The sequence below is a fragment of the Falco punctatus genome, assembly GCF_963210335.1.
Source record: "Falco punctatus genome assembly, chromosome: Z".
Classification (NCBI taxonomy): Eukaryota; Metazoa; Chordata; class Aves; order Falconiformes; family Falconidae; genus Falco; species Falco punctatus.
Window position 1 is genome coordinate 28691062 of NC_137586.1, and position 24927 is coordinate 28715988.

Sequence of the window (24927 nt, forward strand, 5' to 3'; positions counted from 1 at the left end):
TCATGTGTCCATTTGTCTTACATGAAGCATCTTCCAAAATGTGTAATACAAATGCCTTAAGGTTTTGCTCAATTGGGTGATAATTTCAGTTTTCGCTATAGAAAGCAGATGTGCATTTGCCCTCTTCAGTATTAGCTTTCATTCCCCAGAATTCAAGTATGCTCAATCACTACTTATCTATGAAAAGCAGAGGGACCAAAATCTCATTTTCCCATTGTGTTTGTCCATTTTTGTGTATCCTCACTACAAAGACAAGCACTTGTTAATAGTGTGTAGCATTTCATGAAAGCTGAATGTGGACATCATGAAAGGGTTGTGTGGACATATGACACATTTGAGGCAAGCATATTTATATCGCTGTGACTTACTTAATACGCATTTTGAAATAACCCCATCCAACAGCAATCAGTCATGTTTTTATACGTATACACCATCCTGAGTACTATTCAGCACCCCATAATGATCAGTACCAATTTTCTGTGTTTGATTTAAGAAGTGGATTTAAGAGTTATGAGATATGCTCAACTACTCCTGAAAATCCCATTCCCTTTTCCAAAGGTGTGAGACAGGTCAGCCAGTGTCCCGTTGCAGAGAGGCCTTTGGCCATAGCTTAGGGTTCAGCAGCCTGATGAAATGTTTTTTACTTTTAAGAGCTGAGTCTTGGGCAATGTTACTGTGTTAGTCCTTTGTGTGTATAGCAGTGGTGGTAGAGAGCTTCCGTTTTTCTGCTGTTGTAAACACCACTGAAAGCCTGACTGGTCTTGGCTCTCCCCAGAAAGTTTCCTCCTTGACTGCTGCAAACAAGCAGGATGATTGCTACCTTCCACTGCAAAGGTGTTAAACATTAAATTCTTGCAGTTCTTCCAGCTCTTGGAGCCAAATGGGCTAGCTCCCAAATGAACCTAAACCGCTAAAAGCACTTTTTCCAGTTGCATCTGGTTTTTCTGTAACATTCAGCTAGAGTGCTGAATTCAGCACAAAACAGCCCTATCTCCTTGTATCCTTTTTCTGGCTCAAGGAAATACCTTGCCTGGCTGTCAGGTGATGGTATTTTGTGTCAGATGATAACATGCAAATTTTTGTAGCACCCGAATGGAGACACAAAAAAAATGCCATACCTTGAAAAGACATCTCTGAATAATGCATTAAACCAGAAGGTCGAACCTTTGTGCTTTTTAAGACTCAGTGTACCTCAGGGAATTTTTCAGAAAGCTTCTTCCTTTCTCCACGGGTATTTGTTTCAGGTTATAAGGTAATAAACAAGACACTGAAGTACCCTGCCACAAAACCCATGTGTTAGAGAATCAGGCTTCCTCCAATCTATTTCCTTTTATAGCTTCTTTTTCCTCATTTTCTTAGCAATGGGAATTGTTCAGCTCCTTTTATGTGCTGTAGAGACATTTATCCTTGATGTTTGTGCTTTTCTGGTGTTGAAAGAGGTGCTGTACTATCCTATAGCAAAACAAAATTTACATTACTCTTGTGGTTTTAATGTACATTCTGATTGGGTGCCCTTCTTTAGCTATCACTGGTCATCTGGCTCAGATGGCTGGTACCCCCCTGTAGCTGGAAAGACAGCTGTATTTTTAATCCTGGGGTGTGCAGTGGTCTTGGTGAATTGCGTATGTTCTTTTCACAGTGCGCATTTTGGACTCAAGAGCAGCAGCCATTGGCAGCATATTCTTCTCTCAGCATTCTCCTGTTCTGTTCCTGTCAGGGATAGGGAATATATCTTCCCACATACTTAAAAGAAAAGGCTGCTCTAGTACAGAAGCCGTGTAATTTTTTTCTTCAGTGTTGTTAGCCTGAAGCAAGTGGTAGGACATACAGGACAGAGAGAGCTTGGCCAATGTTAAATGAACGTAACCCTCTGTCCTGAAGGAGATGCATGATTGACTTCCATGCAAAACGTCAACTGCTCACATTTACTGTCTTTTGGAAAGAGAGGTGTTCCTCACTATAATGTGTACTATTCCTCAGGATACATATACTGTAACTGAACACTAGATGTGTTTAATGATTCTTTACTTTATTGCAAAGACATCTGATTAAAGCTACCTGTGTTGTCTTTGGCTGCTGCCATTTTGTGTTTGTGATTGTCAAGGAACACTTACTTAGTTTACATTGTTTGCAGTGGGAAGAGGAGAGAAATCTTGGAGCATCGCTAATGCTTACGGGTCTAAAGCAAACAAACACTGTGGGTTTTAGCTCCCAGCTGTATGGCTATGCATTCCTTGGTAAGTTTTATGTCCCTCAGAGTCGTCTTTTCCCTCTTGTCTTCAGTGGCTGAATTAAACTGGCATCTTTGCTTTATTGAAATTAATCAATGAGAAAGCTGAGGGAAAAAAAGGCAGAAATAGTGCAAGGAACAATTTCAGAGTTAATACTGAATCTGTTTTGTAAGCCTTGAGGGTAGTACTGGTTTGAATGGTATGCCCTTTGTCAGACAGCTTCAAAACCTCCTTTAGGGCTCCCTGCAGGTTTGGATTGGCAGTTGAAAGAAAGAAGACCTTCTTAAAGAAATCTAGGATTGGTTGGTTTGTGGACCGACAAATTTTCAAAACAACCAAAAGTGCAGAGTTCCCTAACACAAACGTAAGTTTATGAACAATAGACTCTTTTCTTAGCGGGTTTCTCAAAATAATCTTTAAACCTCAAGAACTTCAGAGAGCACAGCCTGAAAAGCACTATGTTTAGAACATTTGCTGGTCACTGTAAAGTTAATGTTTCTGTTGTGAACAGCAGATAGCAGTGCTAAATGTTAGGGACTGTGTCTTCTAGGGAGTCTTCACTCCTAATGATATACTTTGTTATTCAAGAGCAATTAGAGTATATCCAGAATTGGAGGGAAGGGGAATGGGGTAAATAATCCTTGAATATCCTCTAACCTTTAGTGAAATACAGTGCATACAGGTTTTGTCCTTCTCTACAAGATAATTATTTACTTGAAATTAATTAATTTGAAACTTATTTACTTCATTGTATTTTATGCTTTAATTTATTGAGGGTAGTAAAAAGTGGACTTATTTTTAAAATGTGGCCTCAAAATACAGTGTGTTATGGCAGAGTTAGGATGCTGATAAAGATTTATCATGACTGTAGGACAACAAGGTCATTTTCAGTCAAAAAGGGGGGAAGATGAGAAAATCAGTTTGAAAGCAGGATGTTCCATAGAACTGTAGTTTCTTATCCAGTGGAGATACTGATACAAACAGGGTCTTTGCTGTACAGTTGGCATGCATTTTGGAGTGGTTTTTATGTCATATAGATCGGTTGAGTATTTTAAAAATGCACTTTACTGTTGTCTGTGAGCAGTAGTACTTGTTCCATGACATTGACATTCAGTAGATCAAAAGCTATTTACTGTTATGTCACATATTCCACAGTCTTGCCAACGCTGATGGAACCGACCTCTGAGAGAGTGAAAGATGTTTATGAGTACAGAGTGGCCTCAAGCACCTCAGCTATTTTAATTTAGCCACAGCCCATAAGCCTTGTGCACTTACTCCTTTTCCTAAAGCATTCTCTTCCATGTAAAGAAGAGTAAGGGGTGTTCCATGCTTTTCTGTCATTATAGCCAGAGTGCAAATTAGATTAAGAGCTTGGATACAATTCATGTAAGCTACACTGAAGTGGTATTATTCGTAACATTGACAATGACAAAATCAAAACCTTAGAGTAGCAATCATTGTAAATTAGTACTCACCAACTGCAACATGGTGTCCATTTCCTCTGTTATGTAGGAGTTTCATGTTCTCTAGTAATTACCATCAGAGGAAAAAACATATTATTGGCGCTGAGTGACACAGGTCCTGCTAAAGTCAGTAAAGACCTTGTTGCACAGAATGTCCTAAATCAAGAACAAAAATTTCATTTTGGCAGGTCTCCCGTATTTCCTCTTAGGAAGCTCTAGCAGAAATAGGTATACTAAGCCCTATAGTTAGCCAGAGCGTGTATTGTAAATACTGTACAGTCTGTCCACGATACATGTGTGAGTAGGCCCTAAAAGCCACAGAGATGAATCCAGAGTCTCACATTTAGTGTACACTTTCTACACAATCAGTCCCTGAAGGCAAAGGAGACAGTTGTCTAAGGTCTTCAGGTGTCTTGCTCAGAGCTGCTGTTACAACTTCCAGACAACCAGAAAACCTGACCACCTTTCCTCTTTTCTATCTGGACAAGATTTGTAGGTAAAGGTGTAGGGGAAATGGGGAGGAATCAGAAACAAACATGTAATAGCTGTGAAGTTTGGGAAAAAGAAGGCACCTTAATAAAATAAGGTAATAGCTGTTCTGTCACAGCAGCTTTGTAGAAGAGCATGTTGTTTTTACCACAGAAGTGAAGACACTTCTGAAAAACAGGGCCAACCCATATGCATTTCATTAAGTCTCAAGTGTTGAAGTACTACTGCTAAAGTGTTGTGGTTGTTTTTTTTTATCACAGGGAAAGTGGAGTTGAATAAAGGGCTGAGAGCTGTGTACAATCTAATGCCCCTGATGTGGACACCTGGATACTTGAATAGAGCCTTGCAAGTGATGGAGAATGTTGCTTCATTGTCAGGGGACAGCAAAATCTGCAAGGAAGCTGTAAGTATGAAAGTTATAACCCACTGAACAGAGGAAATTTCATACAAGCGAAACTCTGTTAAAACCTGTGAGTTCTGCGCCTTGCTATTGAGAAAAGGCCCAGCCATATTTCAGAGGTCTTTGGAAGACAGGGGAAGTAATGTTTAGAATAGAACCACTGCTTCAGTTGATGAACCAGAGATGATGTCTACTGGCATGTCCTTGGGAATGAGTGTTTGTTATTGCCACAGAGGATTTAAGTATGTTTTCTAAGTCTTCCCCTCCCTATAGAGACACATCGTTCTGTGTCATACGAAGCATGTCTGCGGGGATGGGAAGACACCTTTGTTTCCCAAGCATTTGAAGTCACTTGGAGGCACACTTCTTAGCAGTGAGGATGAAATACCACATCTTGTTCCTCTCCCAACTAATTTCATGTACTCTGTGCCCTCTGAGATCACGTCCTGAGTCACGCTGGTCCAAAACCAGATTGATTTCTGGACGGGTTGTAGTGCCCTCAGCTGGGGAGGATGGATAGATTGGTCCATTTGTGAGGTCAGCACTAATTAAGGGAGTTGGGGTTTGGGAGTGCTATGGGGCGTCAGGCTGATCCGGGAATCGGACAGCTTAGGACGATTAACTTAGGAAACCAGCACCACATGAGCTGGAACATAGAAACAGCACTGAGGTCTCACCTTTGCTTCTTGGTACTCTTTCATGAAGGTGTCTGTGGTCATGGAAGTCTCCCTTTTGCTAGCATCACTACTAGGCTTGCATTCTCTGCATTTCCCTTGACAAAGGCCAGGGCGCTGCTCAGCAGATTCTCCTATTCATTGCTCCATGCACAGAAGCAGCTCTGTGTAATACTGGTCAGTGCAGGGAAGGAAGCATCACATCTGCAGCTTCCACTATTTTGAGTTACCTCTTCAGGTGTGTGATTTTGCAGTTTCTTTCTTACTCCAAGTGTGAAGAACTCAGCTTAATAACCATGTGATTTTTTTTTTCTGCTTACAAACCCTAGACAAAAAACTTCTCAGCTTGCTCTGGGTTGTAAATGAACATTTCTAGTGTTGAAACAAGGCTCCATCTGTCTGTGGTACAACAGGTCCATAGAAGATCCCATCCTTCTGTGAACTAATACTGTAAAAATAGTAAACACCAGTAATCTCTAGCAATGCTTTCTTCACAGACACTCTTTACTTTGTTTAGTGAAAAACTAAGAACTTATAAACTGAGGTTATTACTGATTGCTCGATAATGATGCAGGTACCTCTGTACAAATCCAGTAGTAGATCCCCAAAACCAATGAGAACAATGACAGAGAGCGCCACACTGAAACTTCCCTGAAGAGATACTTGGCCTCATTTGGATTTTAGGTAGCAGTAAATAAACAGTAGTGCAAGTCATAGGTTTTACCAAGCTAAGTACCAAGAGCAGGCCTGGATGGTCTGTTACTATCAGAGTAATTTTTCTCTAATGTTTTTTTGTGACCCTGATGCAGAAACAAGCAAAATATGTTGGTCCATATCCTTATCTGGTGTGAAGTAATTACAGTGTATTGATTTCCACGATCTGGCCTTTTCTACCTAAATACTCATTATGATTTTACTGCTACAATCCACAGAAGATATTTTTAATTACTATTTCCCACTAAAATGCAGTATTCCTAAGGGTGAAGTACTAAGAGCACTGACAAGGTCAATACTGAGGTCAGTTAACTTCTACTGAATTCAGCAGCATATATGATGGAGACAACCTCAAGTGCCATAAACCTTTTTCTCCTGCAGTATCCTGAGCCTCTTTTGGGCAGGACTGGGTTGACCCCTTTATGCCATGCTCGTAAATCTATATCACTGATAAATATGGGCCGTGTTGTAAGTCATTGTTGCATGCGTGCACCATCACACAGTTACTTGAGAGAGACACAGCCCTCGTTTTGTGAACTTGGTTCTTTTCCAAAATGTAGTACTATTTTATGGCTGAATAAATTTCCTTATCGAAAAGGGAAGCTTTCAAATTAACTTATTTAATGTGCAGGTTTGGTGTAAACATTTTCAAGAGATTTGCCCAATCCTTTTAAGTCATTTTTCTTTCAGGCTTTAAGCTTCCATTCATTTCTGACTAGGAAGGTGTCTTTTTTTCTCTCTGCTGCTACTATATTAACAACACAGTAGAAATTCTGTTTAGTATTGTGCTGTATTGTTTAACTGTGAACAAGGAAGACAACTTCTGTTTTTTTTTCACTTGTCTGAGAAAGTCTCTAAATAAACATATGCATTTCCAAGCACATAGTTATTATTTCATTCCTTATTTCATCTTGTTTCTGTACTGCTAGTTTAAAGATTGTATTTCAGTGTCAAGAATGTTGTTTCAAATAAGCCTAATTTTTATTCCTTTAGCATTATATACTTATGCTAGGAAAGTGAAATCCTAAGTATCAAGATCCCTTTTTCTTGGAGAAAGTATTATAGATTTAAAGGTTATACAGATACAGAGTTATTTCATCCTACTGATAAACATGCAGAATTAGGATTCATGGAAGGATAACAGCTCTTTGCATTTGCATTTAAAATGCAGGCAACCTGCGTCCAGTAATTCCAGTTATTGAGATTATGTTATTCCCAAAACAGCAGCATCATCGATATAGCATTTCAATTTTCTTTATCAATAATACATACAGAAATAATTTACCAAGTCCCTTAGTGAAACTAATGCATCTTTTGATAGAACTGTAATTAGATGAGAGGATTGTTCTCTTACTACCTTGAAAGACAAAAGCATGAAGAGAGCAGTGGTGTCACATTAAAAATACATGTATACCAATGTATCATATGCCTACATTTCCATTTTTCCTGTTAAATTACAGAACTAATGATAGGAATGAATGTTTTTGTTGCTGAACAGGCTATTTCTCAGCTTCTTTGAACTTGTCTTGACATGATCTGTGGCATTGTTCAAACATTCCATAGTAATATCTTAGATGTATCTGTGACTGTATGTCATGCTAATACTGTTACCAATGTGACTACCATTTAGCATTAGTATTTATGGCCAGATATCAGACCAAGAGGACACATGAGCCTAATGCCTGATGTATCTGCAAATATGAGTCAGCATCTGAGTCATGGAGAGTTTTACTGTTGAGAGGTGGTGGTGGAGTTGTTCTCTTGCAGGCATATGATGTCCAGCCTCAAAGTTCCCCAGTACAGTACAAAATTCTTCCAAGAGTAAGTCCTATTTCGTTTTAGAATTTGGTTTCCTTTTTATCATACACAGAAGTCATCTCAAAATACATGGTAAGTCATGAAATTGTTTGTAAACATGACAGTTTGTAACAGTAACAGCTGTTACTCAGATTGTGTGTCCAAATGGTTTATGCCAATAGTGACAAATGTCATTGTTCAGATTGATGCTCTGGAGACCATTTTGCAATCTGTTCTTGAAGCAAAACCTGGTCCAGAATCAGCTGAAGAAGTCAAGGAATTAGAGCAGAAGTCACTGAGTGCAGAATCAGAAGAAACAGAGCCGTCTAAAGCACCCGAGTACTACAGCCGATTCAAGGTAAGAGGGTTTCATTTATCTAAATATTCCAAGATCTGGTAGATCTCCATAATGTGTACTGGAAAATATATATGCTGGCTTATTACGGGTAGTAGACTGATACGGCTTCAGTGTATTAAGAGTCCTACCTGGCCTGTTTGAAACTGGTGTCACCTTACATTTTCACTTCTTCAAACAAGAAGCTGCAGTCTACAAAAGACATAAATGCTCAAGGCCACTTGTCTTTTGTTTGTCTGCTGGGATTTTATCTTCACTTTTCATACATCAAAATGATAAATGCAGTCCTGTTCACAAAAGTGGTATGTCATTAGAGATCCATTATCTGACCTTGTGTGGGTTCTTGTTCATTAAAATGAATTATAATAGGCATGAGACCATCATGAATTTATTGTCCATTTGTGTATGTTATGTTTAAGTAGGAACGTTGTATCCTATACTTTCAGTCTGGGGAATTAAGTAAAGGCTGTATCACCTGCCTTTTTATCTTAAGGTCATTATGCTGATGGTAACAATGTGAAACACAGAAACAGTTGTTCGTTAGGGCATAGCTATATAATGAGTGCATTTTATTTGATCATCTCACAGCTATATAATAAGCTTATGTTATTTTATCATCTGTGGTAAAAATCAAATATCCCATGTTGAAACTGATCTGGCTTATAGTTCCAGTAGTAGTACACTTTCCATAGCCCATCAGTTTCCATTGTTGCTGTCACAACCTTGGACAGTTGTTCTGGATACAGACCATTGTTCTTCCAAAGAAATTTCAGAAGTTAAAAAACTAGTAATCTATGGTTTCACCTCACATACACACGCTTTTCCTTTCTTTCATTTTTATTTACATGAATTGTTTGCCATTACTCTTTAGATATTAAACTTGCTTTGTAGGCACTTAGAACTGTTTAATTAAAGTGTTTGGGAATTGGTGGGTGCTCAGCATGTGGTAATTAATGCTTGAATGAATTACAGTGAATTAGGTAAACATAAGTGCCCTTTGAAGGAGGGAGTGAGACATTTTTATGAGTCTGTCATTGTCTATCCATTGTCTAGTCTTGAAGAAAATAATGCAGAGTGCTCAAAACAAGGCCTAAATGTCAAACTGGGGACAGACTAGTGCCAAGAGGGTCGTTTTCTTCTCACCTCAACCTTTCCACAAGTTCTATAATTATCTCCAGTTCAGGCATTCCTTGGTGTGCAGGGACTTTGAGCCAACAAATTATAGTCCCAATGCTTAGCTCTAAGCTCTCACCAGAACAGTCTGAATATAAGAAAGAGATAGCACTCATGTGAGGTGCCTCATGCCATGTGAAGTCTGGGCATCCAGCAGTAATGTGTATGTAAATAAGCCACGATTTCTGGTTGTCTGCATGAGAAAAGTAGCTCTCAATTCAAAATACCATTTCAGCTATGCCAGAAGGAGTTATCAGACCCCTCTCAAATCCCTTAGGCCAGCACCAGCCAGTCTTCCCAGTTGAACCCCTGGACACCTATGGGTGTAGTTCACAGGGCAGAGAAGTTCACAAGAAATCTATACAAGTCTGAGGGAAGGTGGCAGTTCTGGAGCACTCTGGTGATGTTGACATTCACAACTGCTGTCCCAAGCACAGATCACGTGCCCCTCATGTGCTGTAACCCCAACACAAGATTTGTACTTCTGCTGATGGAAACACTTTGGTTGCACTTATGTCCAGCCCTGTATTAGCCAACATGTCCCAGTCTCTCTCACAGAGCTCAAAACCAGTTGCTTCTGTCTCCTGTTTCCCAATTCTTTCAAAAGTCATACACCTGGGTATGTGAGGGAAAGCATGTGCATTTGCTGTAGGCATACAGTTCCTGTCTGGAACTGTAGCCTGTTGTGCATGGCTTTTATACACATACTTGGACTCCATGTCTTATACCAGCCTTCAGAACAGCAGTTGGAGGAAGTCCCTGAAAAAGCCATGGTGGCCTAACAGATGCCATGTGCGAGAGGCAGCCTGTCCTTCACTTCTGCTAAACAGGACTTGAGGGCATTTGGCTCCAGATAAAGCCTTTAGAGCTGTAATCTAGGCCCTCTGTTTTACATTGTCATTCAAGTTGTAATTACCTGTTTTCAGATTCCTTACTCTGAGGCTTACAACTCAGTACAGTGTTCCTCAGGCAATTCCTTCCATCACTTAAATGCTGGGAACACCTTCCCTAAAAGCAGTGCTCCTTTAACTGTCTGCATGCAGAGCCCTGGAGATTGCTTATAAAAATCAATCGTTCAGCCACTTAAGAATGTGCCCTTTTGGTACCTGCAGGACATAAATCCTGGTGCTTTCCTAAATTAATTTCACTAATGTATCAACCAAGGAAGAATCCAGGAGTTCAGTGGTACTAGTGATGGCTTAGAAGTCCTGCTAGTTTCCAGTTTGTTCCCTTTCTGTAGTTCAGTTTCACACTGCTTAGGTTCAGTGCATAAACCTTTTCAGCACATCCTTGGTGGTAGTTTGTAGGGAGAGTCTGAAGGATCTAAACCAGTTCTGTTTAAACTGAATATCTAATCTGTAAACATGAGTATAGTTGTCAGGTTACTTCCTCAGATGCAAGCTGTACGGTCTCTTCATATTTCTCACTGATGCATTGTATACTTTCTGACATCTTAAACAAAATAGAGACTAATACACCTACATATTGCCGAGTTTGGTTTTAGCCTGTTAGCTTCAAAGCCATTGCTTTTGTTTTCATTCTTTATCATAAAACCAAAAAACAGACAGAGCCAACTACCCAAGCCCTTCAGACCTGCATGCCTAGCTTAAAGAGTCTTTTAATCTGCTGTCTGTCCAGCACAAACCTTCAAGGGTCTGGCAAAACACAACAAAGCCTGCAGTTGTGTTGCCTAAGACACAAGTGGAGAGGCCTCAGAAGGGGACATCGTAGTTTCCTGCTTAAGAACAAAGCGGAGCCTCAGGACAGCAGCTGAAGAACAGTGCCTTTGCAGAATATTGCCAACATGGACTAGGGTAAGAGGGTCAGCAGCACAGCACATAAGCTTCCGCTGATAACTGGAAGTCTGGATATCTGCATGGCTCCAGAGTTTTTGTTTGGACGTGAATGATCCCCACATCTTCTTTCTATCATCCTGCAGTCCAAAACAATAGGCTTTGTTCAAAGGGTCCAGTAAAGGAGCATGTACTTACTTCAAATATTTTGGCAAGTGCTGGGCTAGGTAAACGTTTTATTTAAAAGAACAATCAGGAAAACGCATTGCTATCTAATGGGTGAGCAAGGGGTAAAGAATTTCCCAGTGCCTTGTCATCTTTCTCCCCCAGGAGACTCCTCCTTGGTTGTGTATCTGCACTTTCAAGGCAATCAATCAGACTGTCAGTGAGCCATCAGGCTAAAGGTTCCAGAAAGCCAGAAACAGTGTCACTGGATGATTCATCTTCTTAAGTGAATTAACATTTTTATGCTGCGTGAAATCTAGATAAGTAAAGCCTGAGAAAGAAACACTGTACAGTTTCTTAGTGAAGCTCTGCTCTTAGTTTCAGTAGAATATCCCTGAAAAAACATCCCTTGCTTTAGCAGTATTGTATAGTCTGTGTAAGCATAGTCAAGCCTCAGGTCACAGTAACTGCTGGGAAGGAAAATCATGGGAATTACTTGGTATGCCATTAGCAAGAGAGCATTTAAAGTGATGCACATCTGTTGAGACAGATGCTGATACAGGCAGCATGAAGCAAATAATTCAGTCAGTTTTGAGGTGAGACACAAACCCGAGGTGTCCAGCTTATATTTATTGTAGTTGACTGGTCAGTTGATCTTTGTTAATAACAGATAATTGAACTTGGAAAAATACATAGACTTTCAATGGTTAATGAAAATTAAACTTAATTGGTTTAGTTTCACAGCTCAAAAAAATTGTTGTAGATGTTAGCATTCCAAAAAATAGTACCAGCTACCAAAGTTGAAACACTTTGCTGGGGTGAAATAGTTACCTGGCCTGCTTAGCTCAGCTAATAGATTGAAACAGTGATGTGTTGGTTGTTAACAGGGAATTATTTTGTGGCTGATTATTTTGTGACCGACTGGTTCTCTCCTTCTCACTCTCTGCCAAATCCCTTTTTATGACAGGAGCTGTACTCTAAGCTGCATTCACTTGGCAAGGTTGAATCTGAAAGCCTGTTAACCCTGACCACCCAGCTTGTCAACGAAAAACTGCCAGCATGTGAAGTGGAAGACATTGCAAAATATGAGCAGAAGCTAAAGGAATGGGAGCAAGAACAAGCACTTCTCATTCAGAGAGAGAGAGAGTTCAGAGAAAAGGCAAAGCAGGAAATGGAAGCTAGGAAGCTAGCTAAAGCGTCTGCTTAGTCCTGGAACTCAGAGACTACCGCAGTGGGATGCATTCCTCTGTCACTGAAGTGCTTACCATTATTAATATTTCACTTCAATCCTGCTGCAAGTATGAATGTGACTGCTGTATGCAAATTAAACTTTTCCCATTTTCCTGTTTCCTGAAGTAAAGCACGTGTGATTTATAGAAATCCTCATCCTGTATGTGAGCCATTTTCCTCCTACCATCAGCCAGGCAGGGGGTGGGATGGAGACAACACAAAGAAACAAAGGCCTAAGAAGTAGCTTGCCTGTGATGAAAGGTGTAGAGGGTGGAAGGAACAAAAGAAGAGGGAAGCATTTCAAACATAAGTTGTTTCAGTAGGGGTTTCTCACAGGAAAGAATGCCTTAGCTACTGTGAACTTCAGACACTAAGAGGATTAACATATATTGATTGCCGGGGTTTTTTTTCCCCAACCCATTTTGGAAAATTTGGACTACTACTATACATGGGAGCCTAACTATACTATACTTGGAAGCCTAACTTCTGACTGTTTCTAAAACTGCTTCTAAGAAGTTTTAGCCCAGTGAGTTAGCACTTGCACAGGCATTCAGATGTAAGGAAGGTAGAAATTTCTGACTTTACTAATGCTGTTCTGCTCCATTTTTAAGATCAGTAGAGAGACACTCACAATCACCTCGGCACACACTGAGAAGCTTCATACTGCAGTGCAGTTTTCTTTTTTAGTCTCGGTGCTGTTTCATGGGGGTGGTTGACCTAAATCCCTTCCTGTCTCAGCTGTGTACCTGGTCCCATGCCCCATTCTTCAGAGTGGTAAAACAATGTAGCTATTCATGCAGCACAAGGAAAGGGCAAGGGAGGAAAGGATCATGGTGCATTGGTTGTGGGATGCATCAGCATCCATTCCTGCTTATGTTCCCTGTCACCACTCTCATCAGCTGCAGCCAGTGACTATGGAGTTCATGGTAGGGCAGGTTCCTTGAAAACAGGGAGACAGTAGCAACAGCCCTGCTGTATTGCAGCTTATGGCAACAACAGTGTTGTCCCACTGAGCTTCGCCACACGGTCTGATAAGCATTTCCAGTTTTATCACGTACCTGTCTAGTCTTACAGATAGACTGATGAAACTCAGATCACAAACTCACTGTAAATCCGGTGAGAACATGTTGCAGATCTGTGAACTTGTTATAAATGTAGGAAAGCATCTTATCCACATACACTAAATACTTTTAATCCCAGCAAATGCACTCAAGAGTCTGATGGCTCTTCCACATCCAAGCACTTGGCAGTAAGGTCTTTTCCTGCATCTTGCCAGCAAGTCCCACAGTTTCTGCCATACTGCAGTAAGAGAATGCTGTTTCCAGGTAAGCGGATGATTTTGTTCCTTGGCCTAACTAAAAGAGCAGTGGACTTTCCTGGGCAACTTTTCCCAAGATTCCTGAAGTTTTTTCTTTTTCGTGGTCTTAATGCTTTCTCATTACTAGGAGAAGTTAGGGAGTCTTAAGGGGGGTAGTAGGTCAAATACACTCCTAAGAACAATTTCCTTAAAGCTGGTGGCTTTAAAGAGGTCATCAGTCCTAGTCCAGCCACAGGAGAATGAAGTGTCCCTTCCCTCACAACATATTTCAATTCTTCAGTATCAGAACATGGGTTGTGCCTCCAAGGGTTTACAGTCACTCCTGCATGCTGATTCCTTTCTCAGCTTCCCTCTACAGATGCCAACTCTCCATCCTGGGATCTTCTGTGCACCACCACAGTTTTAAGCCCCTCCTTGCTGACACGTGGCCTCTAACTACTGCAGCTCCTGATCCTGTTGCTTATGAAGCACCATTTGGCTAGGCCACAATGGGCACTGCTAAATTTCTCCTTGTTTCTTGCTGGCATCTGTGTCTTGGCAGCACAAGGACCCTGTTTGTGGCCCCACCTCCACCCTCCCTCACCCTGCTATGCTGGGCTGCTAGTGCTAGTTGAGCTCCAGCAAGCTGCCAGCTGTTGTGCCCCCTGCTCTTTCACAGAGCACACTTAACTTCCCCCACAACTAATCCCCCTTTCCATTTATTTAGACCTGATAATTACAGCAACAAAATCCTCCTGGAAGCTCTGAGCAGCCTGTTAATGAGTGTTATAGGTTGCCTCATTGCTTTATTCCAGGCACTGTGGGTTTGAATGCTCTGAGCCCTGTCCAAAGCCTAAATTTAAAACAGCGTAGATACAGCCTTTCACCGCCTTTGCTGCTTGCAGGCAGCAAAGCACATTCCTGGGACCAGATGAAGGACACCAAACACATTGCAGCAGAGGGCCCATACCATTTGTGGCTTAAGGAGCCAGAAGTTTTGCCAAGGCCTCGTTGATCTGTCTGCTGGGTATCTCCCTAGCAGGAAGCCACTTCTGACACTTCCACTAGCTGGGCTGGCTGCACAGCAGGGCCCTTTTCCCTTCCCATGCCCCAGCCAAGTATTTTTCTGTGGTTCAGTAGCCTCCATCTTGCTTCTCCCGACCTCAGGTCTTACCACCATCTCAGTATCAGCCAGCTTCTGCCAAACCAGTGTTTTCTCACCTTGCAAATACATTTCCCACAAGCCTACCTGCACAACCTCGAATTCTCCAGCAATCTTAATTGCTGCTTCCCCTCTGACCTCACCCTTGATCCTCTTCAAGTTCCTCCCATATATCATCTCATTTATTTGTTCCCCTTCCTCAAGGAGGCTGGACATGTCTCCCTGCCCTACACTCCCATCTGAAACAGCAATGTGCCCCCAGCTCTGCAGACAGCAAGCAGCTTGGGGTACTAAGCGGTCAGCACCCTGAGCTTTGAGGACCTTGGACACTGCTCAGCCTCCAGAGGTTGGAAACATGACTTAGCAGCTGAAGCTTGAGGGAGGGGAGGGGAGGAAAGTACTCTGCTCTTTAGCTCTCTCCTACCTGTTTGCTTTGAGCGAGGTCAGCAGTGAAACGAATTGTGAGCCAGGGTAATTCACAGACCAGGGTGGTTTCAGGCATGGGTTTGGCTTCCTAAGGGAGATGTGGACGGTAGCTGTGCACCACAAACGCAGCAGCATGAAAAAGCAACATAATAACAACTAACTCAGCTTAACTTCCCTGTTTTTCCGTTTCCCACTCCAGGGAAAGTAAGATGGACCTGTTTGCCCTATTACATAAATTATGTTGCACCCACAACCTGTTTTTCAGCTGCTTGCTGGATTACTTTGAAAAAGAAGTTTGAGAAGAAGTTTGAGGGACACTTGTAGCAACACCTAGGAGTGAAACTGAGCCCCAGGTAGTCAAAAGCCCTTCTGTATGGATGCCGGTGGCTTTGTGTGCACTCCTTGATAGCCATCCATCACCTGCTGTGATGCAGCTGGCCGCATTTATAAGGGGGGGGGGGGGGGGGGGGGGGGAGGTGGGAAGCAAAGTCATACAGCAGCTTTTACTTTGTAGCTTGAATATCAGCTCTGATGCTAAGGGAAGAATGTGGATATGTGTATATATGCATATAAAATAACCAACTTTTGTGATCTACAAATACAAAAAGCTTCCGAGTTTGTCCAGCCCTGTGTCCTGGTACTGGCTCGATGCAAGCTCACAACCCAGTGAGCACTCCCTCACGAGGACACTCAAGCTTTTTGAAAGGCTGCTCCTTGCTGCATTGTTTCAGACAGCTGCCTAGGCCTTTCTGTATGTGGATGGGACTGACAAAATATTTGCTGGAGAGGACAGACCGAAATCTTTCTTGGTAGTAACACTAACGCCTTTTTTTGGATCACCTCTTCTAGAAATGTTGCTTCACATCCCGTTTTCATTTGTGACTACGGCTGTGATTTAGATTAAAGCTATTGCAATGTCTCCCTTGTCCGTATATTTCTTTGTGACAGATTTTGAATAATTTCCCTACTCATTATCCTGGTGGCTGTACAGCTAAAGGCAGGGTAAGATCTCCCAGTGCTAGAAGCTATACACTTGCATGCACAGTCACTGAGTTGTGCGAGCAAACAAGGTGATGAGCAGCCTGTGATAACCACCTGTGATAATACCTGCCTGTGATAACGCTTCTGGTACAGCACTGCCAGACTTGCACATGCTAGGCAGTGTTAACAGCTCTGCAGTTCCCCAGGTATGGGAGAGACCCTTTTCTCAACAACACTAGCCAAAAGAAACAGAAACCAGTAGACATGCAAAGCCTGTTTGGTGTGTTGGCATGAATTCAGCTGCTCTTAGGAGAAAAAACCAGCACTTTGGAGTCTTTTAACTGAAAGCTCTTAATTTCAGTTAAAAAAGAAGCTTCCCAATTGAAATCCATGGCAGATACCAAATGTGCTGCTGATTAGGTAAGCAAATAGGCAGTTCTTCCTCCCACAAGTGTCACTGGCAGAACACTTCCAGCGAGGCAGTGAAGGCCCTTATCCATTATTCACAAGAAGAAAATTACATGTTTATTCCCCTGCAGCTCAAAGAAATGTTGCCTGAAGCGTTGCACAGGTGGGCCCTATTTATGGTAACACCTGACCTTGCCAAGGTAAGGTTACGGGATGCTCTCAGATACTGTGTCCAACACACAGCGCTGGTATTGAGCCCCTTCTCACAGCTTCAAGCACCTGGTCCCTCCTTTAGTGGCCTGTCCAAGCTGCTGGCTGGTCTGTCCCAGGGCACTGTGGTCACCCTAAAACTGTGGGACCAGAAGGATGACCTACCCCAGCTGCAAATGAATTGGCTGGTGCAAGGGGCTTTCTGACCTAAGCAGCTGTTGCTGCCACTGAGACAGGCAGAAGACAGCCTGCGGCACAGGCTGGCAAGTGTGCTGTCTTCCCCCACCTCCTCAGGAAGCTGGAGTCATAGTTACAGAAGGGAACTGCACCCTTGACTTTGCAAGATGCAGGATGTGGCCCACCTAACAGCATCTGATTCTGCAAGCACTGCTGCTGGTTTTGCTGGGAGTGCTTATGTGGAAACTGCAATGGAACCTTGCAAAATTTATTTCTAGTGAGTATTTGAACACATTTGTGGAAAGTAAAGTTAAATTTACATTCCCATAAATTTAGTGATAGGAAATGTTGAGATAAGAACAAAGCTGTTTGATTGTAGAAGAGAAACTGCTGCTGACATAAATGACAAACAACTTGAACTTGGGATATTGACTCTTTCAAAATAAAACTGGAGAATGAAGTGTAGGTCAAGAATTAGTGACAAAACTATTCAAGAGTAACTGGAGATACTAAAAGTGATAGAAAATGGGGCCATCTACTCTGGGTCAATCTCCCCATGGAAATATATATATATATATATGTGTGTGTGTGTGTGTGTGTGTCTTTTAGTAATCACAGAGTTGTCACCAAACTCAGCTAGCAGTTGCATAGTACTAACGCTGTTGCTGCTCTTAACCTTTTCTGATAAACTGAAGTCCACTCAACCCGTTCTAAATTGCAGATGCCCCAGGCACAGAAATAGCATTAGAGCCCCATTGACAAGCACATTAGATTACCAGGAAAAAATTCAGCCTTCAATATATCTTGTTTATTGCAAATCCTGACAGTTCCTTCCTTAAATGAATTGGGAAAGAAACGTTCAAGCCTGTTCTGGTCCTTACACATGGTAACTGCTGCTATAATTACATCTTTGGATACCATAAACTGTTCCTGGAAACACTGACTTGCACTCCAGGGGGTTCATATGAAGTATTTAAGTGACTCTGTGGCTCAGTTTACCTTTAACTCTTTAAGCTAAGAAAGTAACACAGCTGGGCTGAGGTAACATAAAGTTTGTAAAAGCTCAGTCAGAATTAATTTCTGGACTGTAAGACATGTACAGGGTAAAACCTCAGTGTATCTAGATATTGATATGTATATTTAGCTTTGTTTGTATTAGGACATAATTTCCATCCATTTCATTTATCTCCTTTGTATAATTCACAAGCACAGGTGATGGCCCGAGCTGCAATATGATGGGTAAGTCACGGCATGTAATTATTTTGGCAGTGAAGCTAGCAGCAGATGCACAGTCAGCCTCCACCACTGCCTCGCTAGCTATTCACACTGGGGCCAGCAGTGCTGGAGTTGTTGAACTGCAGAGAAGCAGCGACATTGAGTGGTAAGGATCTGTGAGAACCCGCGTACAGAGCTTGTGCAGACTGCAGTGCCTGCTGATTTAGTTCTTTAGTTCTCCTCAGTATTTCATTTCTGGTGGAAATGATGCCGAGCATGCAGTTGAAAACCAGCAAATACCTTGGTAAACAGAGGGCGCTCAGCATCTGGTGGTTTGGGGCTGAATCTGAAGAAAGCACACAGAACACAACAGAGGACAATGTCCTGGGGGCTTCATGGTAGTGTAGACTGGTCATATCTTGGGAGATGAAAGTAGGGACCACAAGTAGCCAAAAAACGTTAGCTCAGTGAAGGACATGGGCAGTGCTCATGTAGCAGAAGTACTGCATGTCCAGAGACACCCTCTAGGAAGCCAAGGAGCTTTGCTGCAGTGCTTGGGAATGAGTCAGCTGTGTGAGAGGTTACCATAGCTATTACTCAAGGGACCTCTGGACACATCTTTTCACCCCATCCTAGGAACCACAAAAAGCTACAATTTCCTCCCAACCACAGGACACTGGAAATCAGTATCAAACAGTCTCCGGGTCTAGGACACCACAAGAAAGATCCCTTGTAGATAGACCAAAAAGGTCTGAGGGACTATCATTTTCTCATGCCATCTGAAGTACTTCACAAGCCGATTGAATTTGTTCATTAACAACACTAGTGTAAATAAAATTTCTCCTCCTCAGCAGCTGTGTTGAAGAAAGGAGCTTCCATTTGGCATCTGGGAGCAGCAAGCCAAACACTGCAGACCAGGCTGCCCTGCCCCTACCCACAGGCAGCGTGGGTGGTCCCACCAGTGCAAATCCAGAACTTCACCTTGCGACTGCAGGTGAACGATTGGGGTTGAAGCCTGACCTGGGCAATCATTGTAATATATTTTAAGTAGCATCAGGCTACTCTACCACAAGAGCTCAAAACCCCTTGACACACACATACGCAGGATTATAATAAGATTTGCAGCAGCTGACTGTCCTCATCTGGTCTTCATTTGCCTCTATTTTGCCACGCTTAGCCCAATTCAAGCCAAGCATGGTATTTCTTATTGTCATTAGAAATTACAAATGAAAACTTAGATGTTGGAGATGGGTAATGGCCCACAAAAAAAGACTGCTGCCTGAGAGTGAAGGAAATCCTGCAGGGCCACTGCTTCTGGGAACAAGCACCCCTCGCTCCCTGCTGTCCCAGCCTCTACCTGCTTTCATGTCTTTACCGTCTCCCGATAAAAACTAAAGCTAAAAAACATCAGTATTGGCTGCTGCACCTCACCACAGCAGGCGTCACAGTGGCAAGCAAAACTACACAGCCAGAAAGCCTGATCTTACAACATCCCTTTAACGGCACTGGGATTACTGGGCGGCGGCAGTCAGGAAGGGTCCATGTCCACTGGAGACAAGCTGTGCACTCTTGTAAAACTGCAACAGCTTTGGAAATGACCTCTTTTCCAAGCCAGGGTGGGCTCAGTTTGATGTAACTTCATTGGGTATCATCTCTGACACAGCCTGTTGAACATGTACTTGCTGAAAATGAAGTGTTTTCTCATGGGGCTGAGGGATACAGAAATGAGAACAACAAAAAGAAGCCACGTCATGGTACATCATGGTAATGTTTTACACCACAGGGTATAAAAGTAATCTTTCGCATTTACTTTCCAGTTTCTAAGCAGAGATTGATTCTTGTCTAGCATTAAATAGTCATTGTGTTTTTGAGAAAAAAACCATGTAGTAGGTAACTATGACTGAAGGGAAAACTTAAAAATACATACATACACAAAGACAAGAAACATATCAACACCACTTTACCACTTTTGTATTTTATTGTGGAACTGAGTTTGTTTCCTTTACATCAAATATCCTCAATGGAAGAGGGGATATTGCACACAAATATCATAAAAGCACTACATATTACTTTCACTGGAAACTAATTTTCTACATTAGATATGACTGGATAGAATAGAAGTGATGCAGGATTATAAGACATAATACCATACACAGCTGCAGACTGACACAAACACCATTCAGAACAAGAGAGAGGAGGTGTGTGAGGTGCTTCTCAGCCAGCAACAAGACTTTCTTTCCATAGTTTGGAAGATAATGGCTGCATGCAAATGCGTGAAAGCATATTTCAGATTTCCTTTTTTTACAGTCGTGATCACAGCCCAGTCTTGAAGAGGTAGCTCCTGCCATCTGAGGAGCTCCTTGCTAGTCTAGTGCGGAGAAGCTGCTTTTGAAATTTTTTTTCTATATTTTTATGTCATTTTTTTATTTAGTTACTTAATTTTTTTAGATTTTTTGTAGAGTCACAACAAACAGACTTTTTTTCTTTTAAATACCAAACATTTTTAAATCAGGTGAATAATATAATTGCATCCTAAGAAATGCTTACCCCTAGTTGCTTCTAGTGTTTTGTTCAATTAGTAAGTGAAAAGATGAAAGCTTACAGTTTCTTTCAAGTGTAAACATTTTTCCTTTTCTAGTAAATCCAGTCCAACAAAATTACTATTTCTCTCAAAACATCATTACTGAGCAAAAACCTCTGGCGACAGATGAACAAAGAGAAGCATATGATAGAAATGTCCCAAATGCACAGTAAGTGCTCTTTGGAGCTGACTTGCTAGTGGTGGGAGGGATTGAAAATTCAATTAGCAAATTGATTAAATCTTAGTAAATGAGTACCAGAATTCCTAAAATGCATAAGCTATCATAGACAATTAAAAAACCCCAATGTTCATATACACAGTTATCTCCATTCACCACAGTATGTAAAGTAAGTAAAAAAAAAAAAAAGTAAAAAAAAAAATCAGAAGTGATTTCTCTGAAAGATGGGGTGAAAATAGAGGTCAATGAAGTCAGGCCCACCACAGGACTTTGAAAAGGCATGCAAGAGAGGCCCTGCCCGAGTTCAGGAGTGTGGTGGGATCTCCAAAGTTAATTCTTCATTGAATTATATGAAGCAGTATAGTAATATCATAAAGATCATGACTGGGGATGCTGTTATGAATAATACCATCATGTAAATGGAGTGTCCTTTACACTCAGATATTGAGTCTTTGTAATTAATCAATAACAAACCATGCTCCTAGAAATCTATGCTGATCAACAGCACTCATCATTAATGTACACGGTACATTTTGATGACTGTTACACTAAACTAATTGTGTAGCACTGGGACTAGCACAGTTAGATTAGTTCCACAGGCAGGAAAGACATTAAGGGCAAGAGGAGCTAATGGAGGAGTTCATCGCTGCGTTGCACCCAGGCACCATTGCCATTTGAAAGGGAATGGATGGAACAGGCATTACAATACCTCAGAAATAGCCAGACTGGGGTTTTAATATTCTTGTAGCAGCAAAAAACTGAACGTACATTTTAAGATCAGCTGTAGCTATCTAATTATTAATATTATTTTAGTAATTATAATTATTATTATTATTAAAATTAAAATAAATGCTTGAGCCATCACAGACTTGCTTGGGGAGACATAAGGCTTGATTCCAATTTCACGTACAATAGGATCAAATGACTGTAACTTCCCTGACTGTAGTAAAATTCCTCTGATTCACAGGAGGAAGAGGTGTAAGTGAGATTAGTCGCAGGACCAATGCACAACAGATTTTCTACCGAAGCACAGATACAAACCATTTCAGATATTGTCAGAAAATCTGTACCCCTCCACTCAAAAAAGTTTGAAATCTGACCGATATAAGAAAGTAGACAAAGCGGAAGAATTGTAAAAATAGTACAACTATTCTGCCAGACATTTTGCCTGTAACTTTGGAGACCATGTATTACAAAAGCAATTTTAAGTAAATGCTTATAAGCCCAGAAAACATGCTTGTTTTCACAATACATTTCCACATGCCTTTTATGCCATAGTCATTCTGAGTTATTCTTACCAACTTAAAAGGCATAGCAATAAATAAAACAGCATTGCTAGAAACACCTAAAAAGAGGAGACATTAAAAATAAATCAAAACTCACAACAACTGACAATCATTCACAGCATTAAATGGGCCTCAGGAGCCCACATTTAAAGGACCCTAAGGCAGTATTAAAAAAAAACCCTCATAAAAATTAGGAGTGCAACATATACCTATTAAACAAAAATATCCTAACAATGTAAAACTGAAATAAATTATAAGTAAAGAAAGTAAAATGAGGTCACTGAGTCATTGTGAAACTTCACACCAGCCATAGTGGTGAATCATACAGACCAGCACATATCCCCATTCTGGAGGCCTTTACGCCTTCTTTAAATACAGATTTGCAAACCTTCTACAATATCAGAAGATGTTTTTAATAGGGGTAAAACTTCTAAGGCTAAAAAACCCAAACCAACTTAAATCACAGAACAGTGATGCTGTTCCTCTGCAAGCAGTCTAAAGAAAGAAACTGAGGGGGAGAGGAAGTAGGAAAGGAAAGGAAGAGCAAAAGAAGAGTCAAGGAAAGGAAAAGGGAAGGAAAAGAAAAAGACAAAGAAACAAGAGGGGAAAGGGAAAGGGAAGGAAAGGAAAGGGAAAGGGAGAGAGAAAGGGAGAGAGAAAGGGAAAGAGAAAGAAAGGGAAAGGGAAAGGAAAAGGAAGGGACTTATTTTAGCTTATTGCTTATTCTATGTTTTTTCAGGATCTTCTCAGGGTTGAGAACGTAGGTTACACTCTTGTAAGTATCAGGCTATCAACTTTTCAAATCCCATTTCCTGTCATCATCAATAGATTCATTTTAGTACCAGGGTTCCCTTTCACCCTCCCACCCCCCCACCCCCCACCCCCCCCCAAGGTATTGGCAGTTGACTATTTTCAATAAATTTTACCACAATATCCATTCTCACTAGAATCTTAAACAACATTATTCATTTATCTTACAAAACTACTAAAAAAATTGCCTTCACCTGAAAATTTTTGTTCGCATTTTCCTGTAAATGAAAACATTTGTTAAAAATTTGTCTATTAAAAGTTCACGCAGCACTAAAAAAAAGGTTTCTGTACATTTGTTCCCATATTTGTTCTTAAATTAAACAAATAAAACAAGACAAACAAAGGCTGAATACTGTACAGGCTCACAGGTGACCTTTTTCATCATTCTGAACGTTTCGCTAAGTTTTGTAACTCTGATACTGGACACCACATCAATCTTGTTTCCACAGTACAAAATAAGCTTTCAGAAAAATGCTCATCTTGCCTAGTTGAGTTATCCAAGTACATCAATGAAGAGTTCACATAACTAACATACATAATTCATAGCACCAAGCTGTTTGACCAGTCAGGTAGGTTTCTCATACCACACATGCACACTCACACTTCTTTACTGGTGTAACTATGATCCTACACAGATGTTTTATAAATTTGCTGTCTCAACATTAAAAAATAAGTGCATCAAGTTTCTTTGTACATTCAAGTCACTTTCTAAGGCAAATTGTCTACTGTATGTACTCCTGACTGCTTTGGTATTTTGCTTCAGTTAATCGACAGTGGACATGGGTGTTCAAGCATGTGGACTGGTCAGTTCTGGCTGGAGTGAGTGGACTTTCACTGGGAGCATGTCTTAGACCAACAATTCTACATGTTGAAAGAAAGATTTTAGACTTCTGGATGGGGTGCAGACTGTGTGCATATTTGGTCTATGATTGTTATGGTATGTCAGTGTGTGGAGTTCAAATTAAAGTGGAAAACTGCTGATGAGTGTTTAGGTTGTACATCCCTTCCTAGCCACGTTCCGTTTCTTTTTATTTTCCAGCTAACTTAATTCCGTAAAAAAAGAATCCCCCTTGCAATAGCTCAGATTGATACAAATGTAGATCTTTATTTTCATGTAAAAGCATAAGCAGACTGCAGTAAGCGATACATCTATTGCCGTAAGACTAATGCAGATCTAATTATTTATTACTTTCTCCTCCTACCCCTCTCTCTCTTTCTCTCTCTTTGTGTTTCTTTAGAGGGCAAATGCCTCTACCTGGCAGAAGTCAGTTGGGGTTGCTAGTGCATGGTTTCCAAATGTTCAGCGGAGAGGAAACTGGATCTGTATTTTTGCAGTAATTTGAACCCTACTACAGGAATACTGTTATTTCCCTCAGCAATCAGCAAAGACTGAAAAATATTAGTGACTTGCATCACTGTGACACAGTATAGCATTTGGCAGGTATATAGTTCAGCAGTTGAAATACATGGGTTGAATTTTTAGAAAAGGTGTTTTCAAACCAAAGAATTTCCGGAAACAAAGTTTAATCTTGTGGTGTGTGGTCTCGTTCTTACAGTTCAATCTTGCATGCGGGAAAAGATTCGTCTTGCATAACAACAGTGCTGCTGCTTGCCAAAACCATGATGTTGAGATCCTGCTGTTTCTCGTGGGTCTCTTGGTACCATTCCCTCATCACTTCTGAGTCATGGGTTGGGATTAAGGTCACCTGCAA

The 24927-nt window shown here is 41.1% G+C and overlaps 2 protein-coding genes across 3 annotated transcripts in view; one reads left to right on the forward strand and one right to left on the reverse strand.

Annotated features, from left to right (window-relative positions):
• MRPS27 (mitochondrial ribosomal protein S27) overlaps positions 1–12602 on the forward strand; it is a 46547-nt gene extending 33945 nt beyond the window's left edge. Inside the window, exons 8-11 of the mRNA XM_080372243.1 lie at positions 2135–2237; positions 4444–4586; positions 7971–8126; positions 12222–12602. Coding sequence (XP_080228369.1) covers positions 2135–2237; positions 4444–4586; positions 7971–8126; positions 12222–12461 — 642 coding nt within the window. The 3' untranslated portion in view covers positions 12462–12602. The remainder of the gene's footprint in view (positions 1–2134; positions 2238–4443; positions 4587–7970; positions 8127–12221) is intronic.
• A 5133-nt stretch (positions 12603–17735) lies between these two features.
• Positions 17736–24927, reverse strand: part of MAP1B (microtubule associated protein 1B) — a 77582-nt gene continuing 70390 nt past the window's right edge. For both annotated transcript variants that reach the window (XM_080372213.1, XM_080372212.1), the window contains one exon: positions 17736–24921. In XM_080372213.1, the coding sequence (XP_080228339.1) occupies positions 24766–24921 (156 nt within the window). In that variant the 3' untranslated portion in view covers positions 17736–24765. The remainder of the gene's footprint in view (positions 24922–24927) is intronic.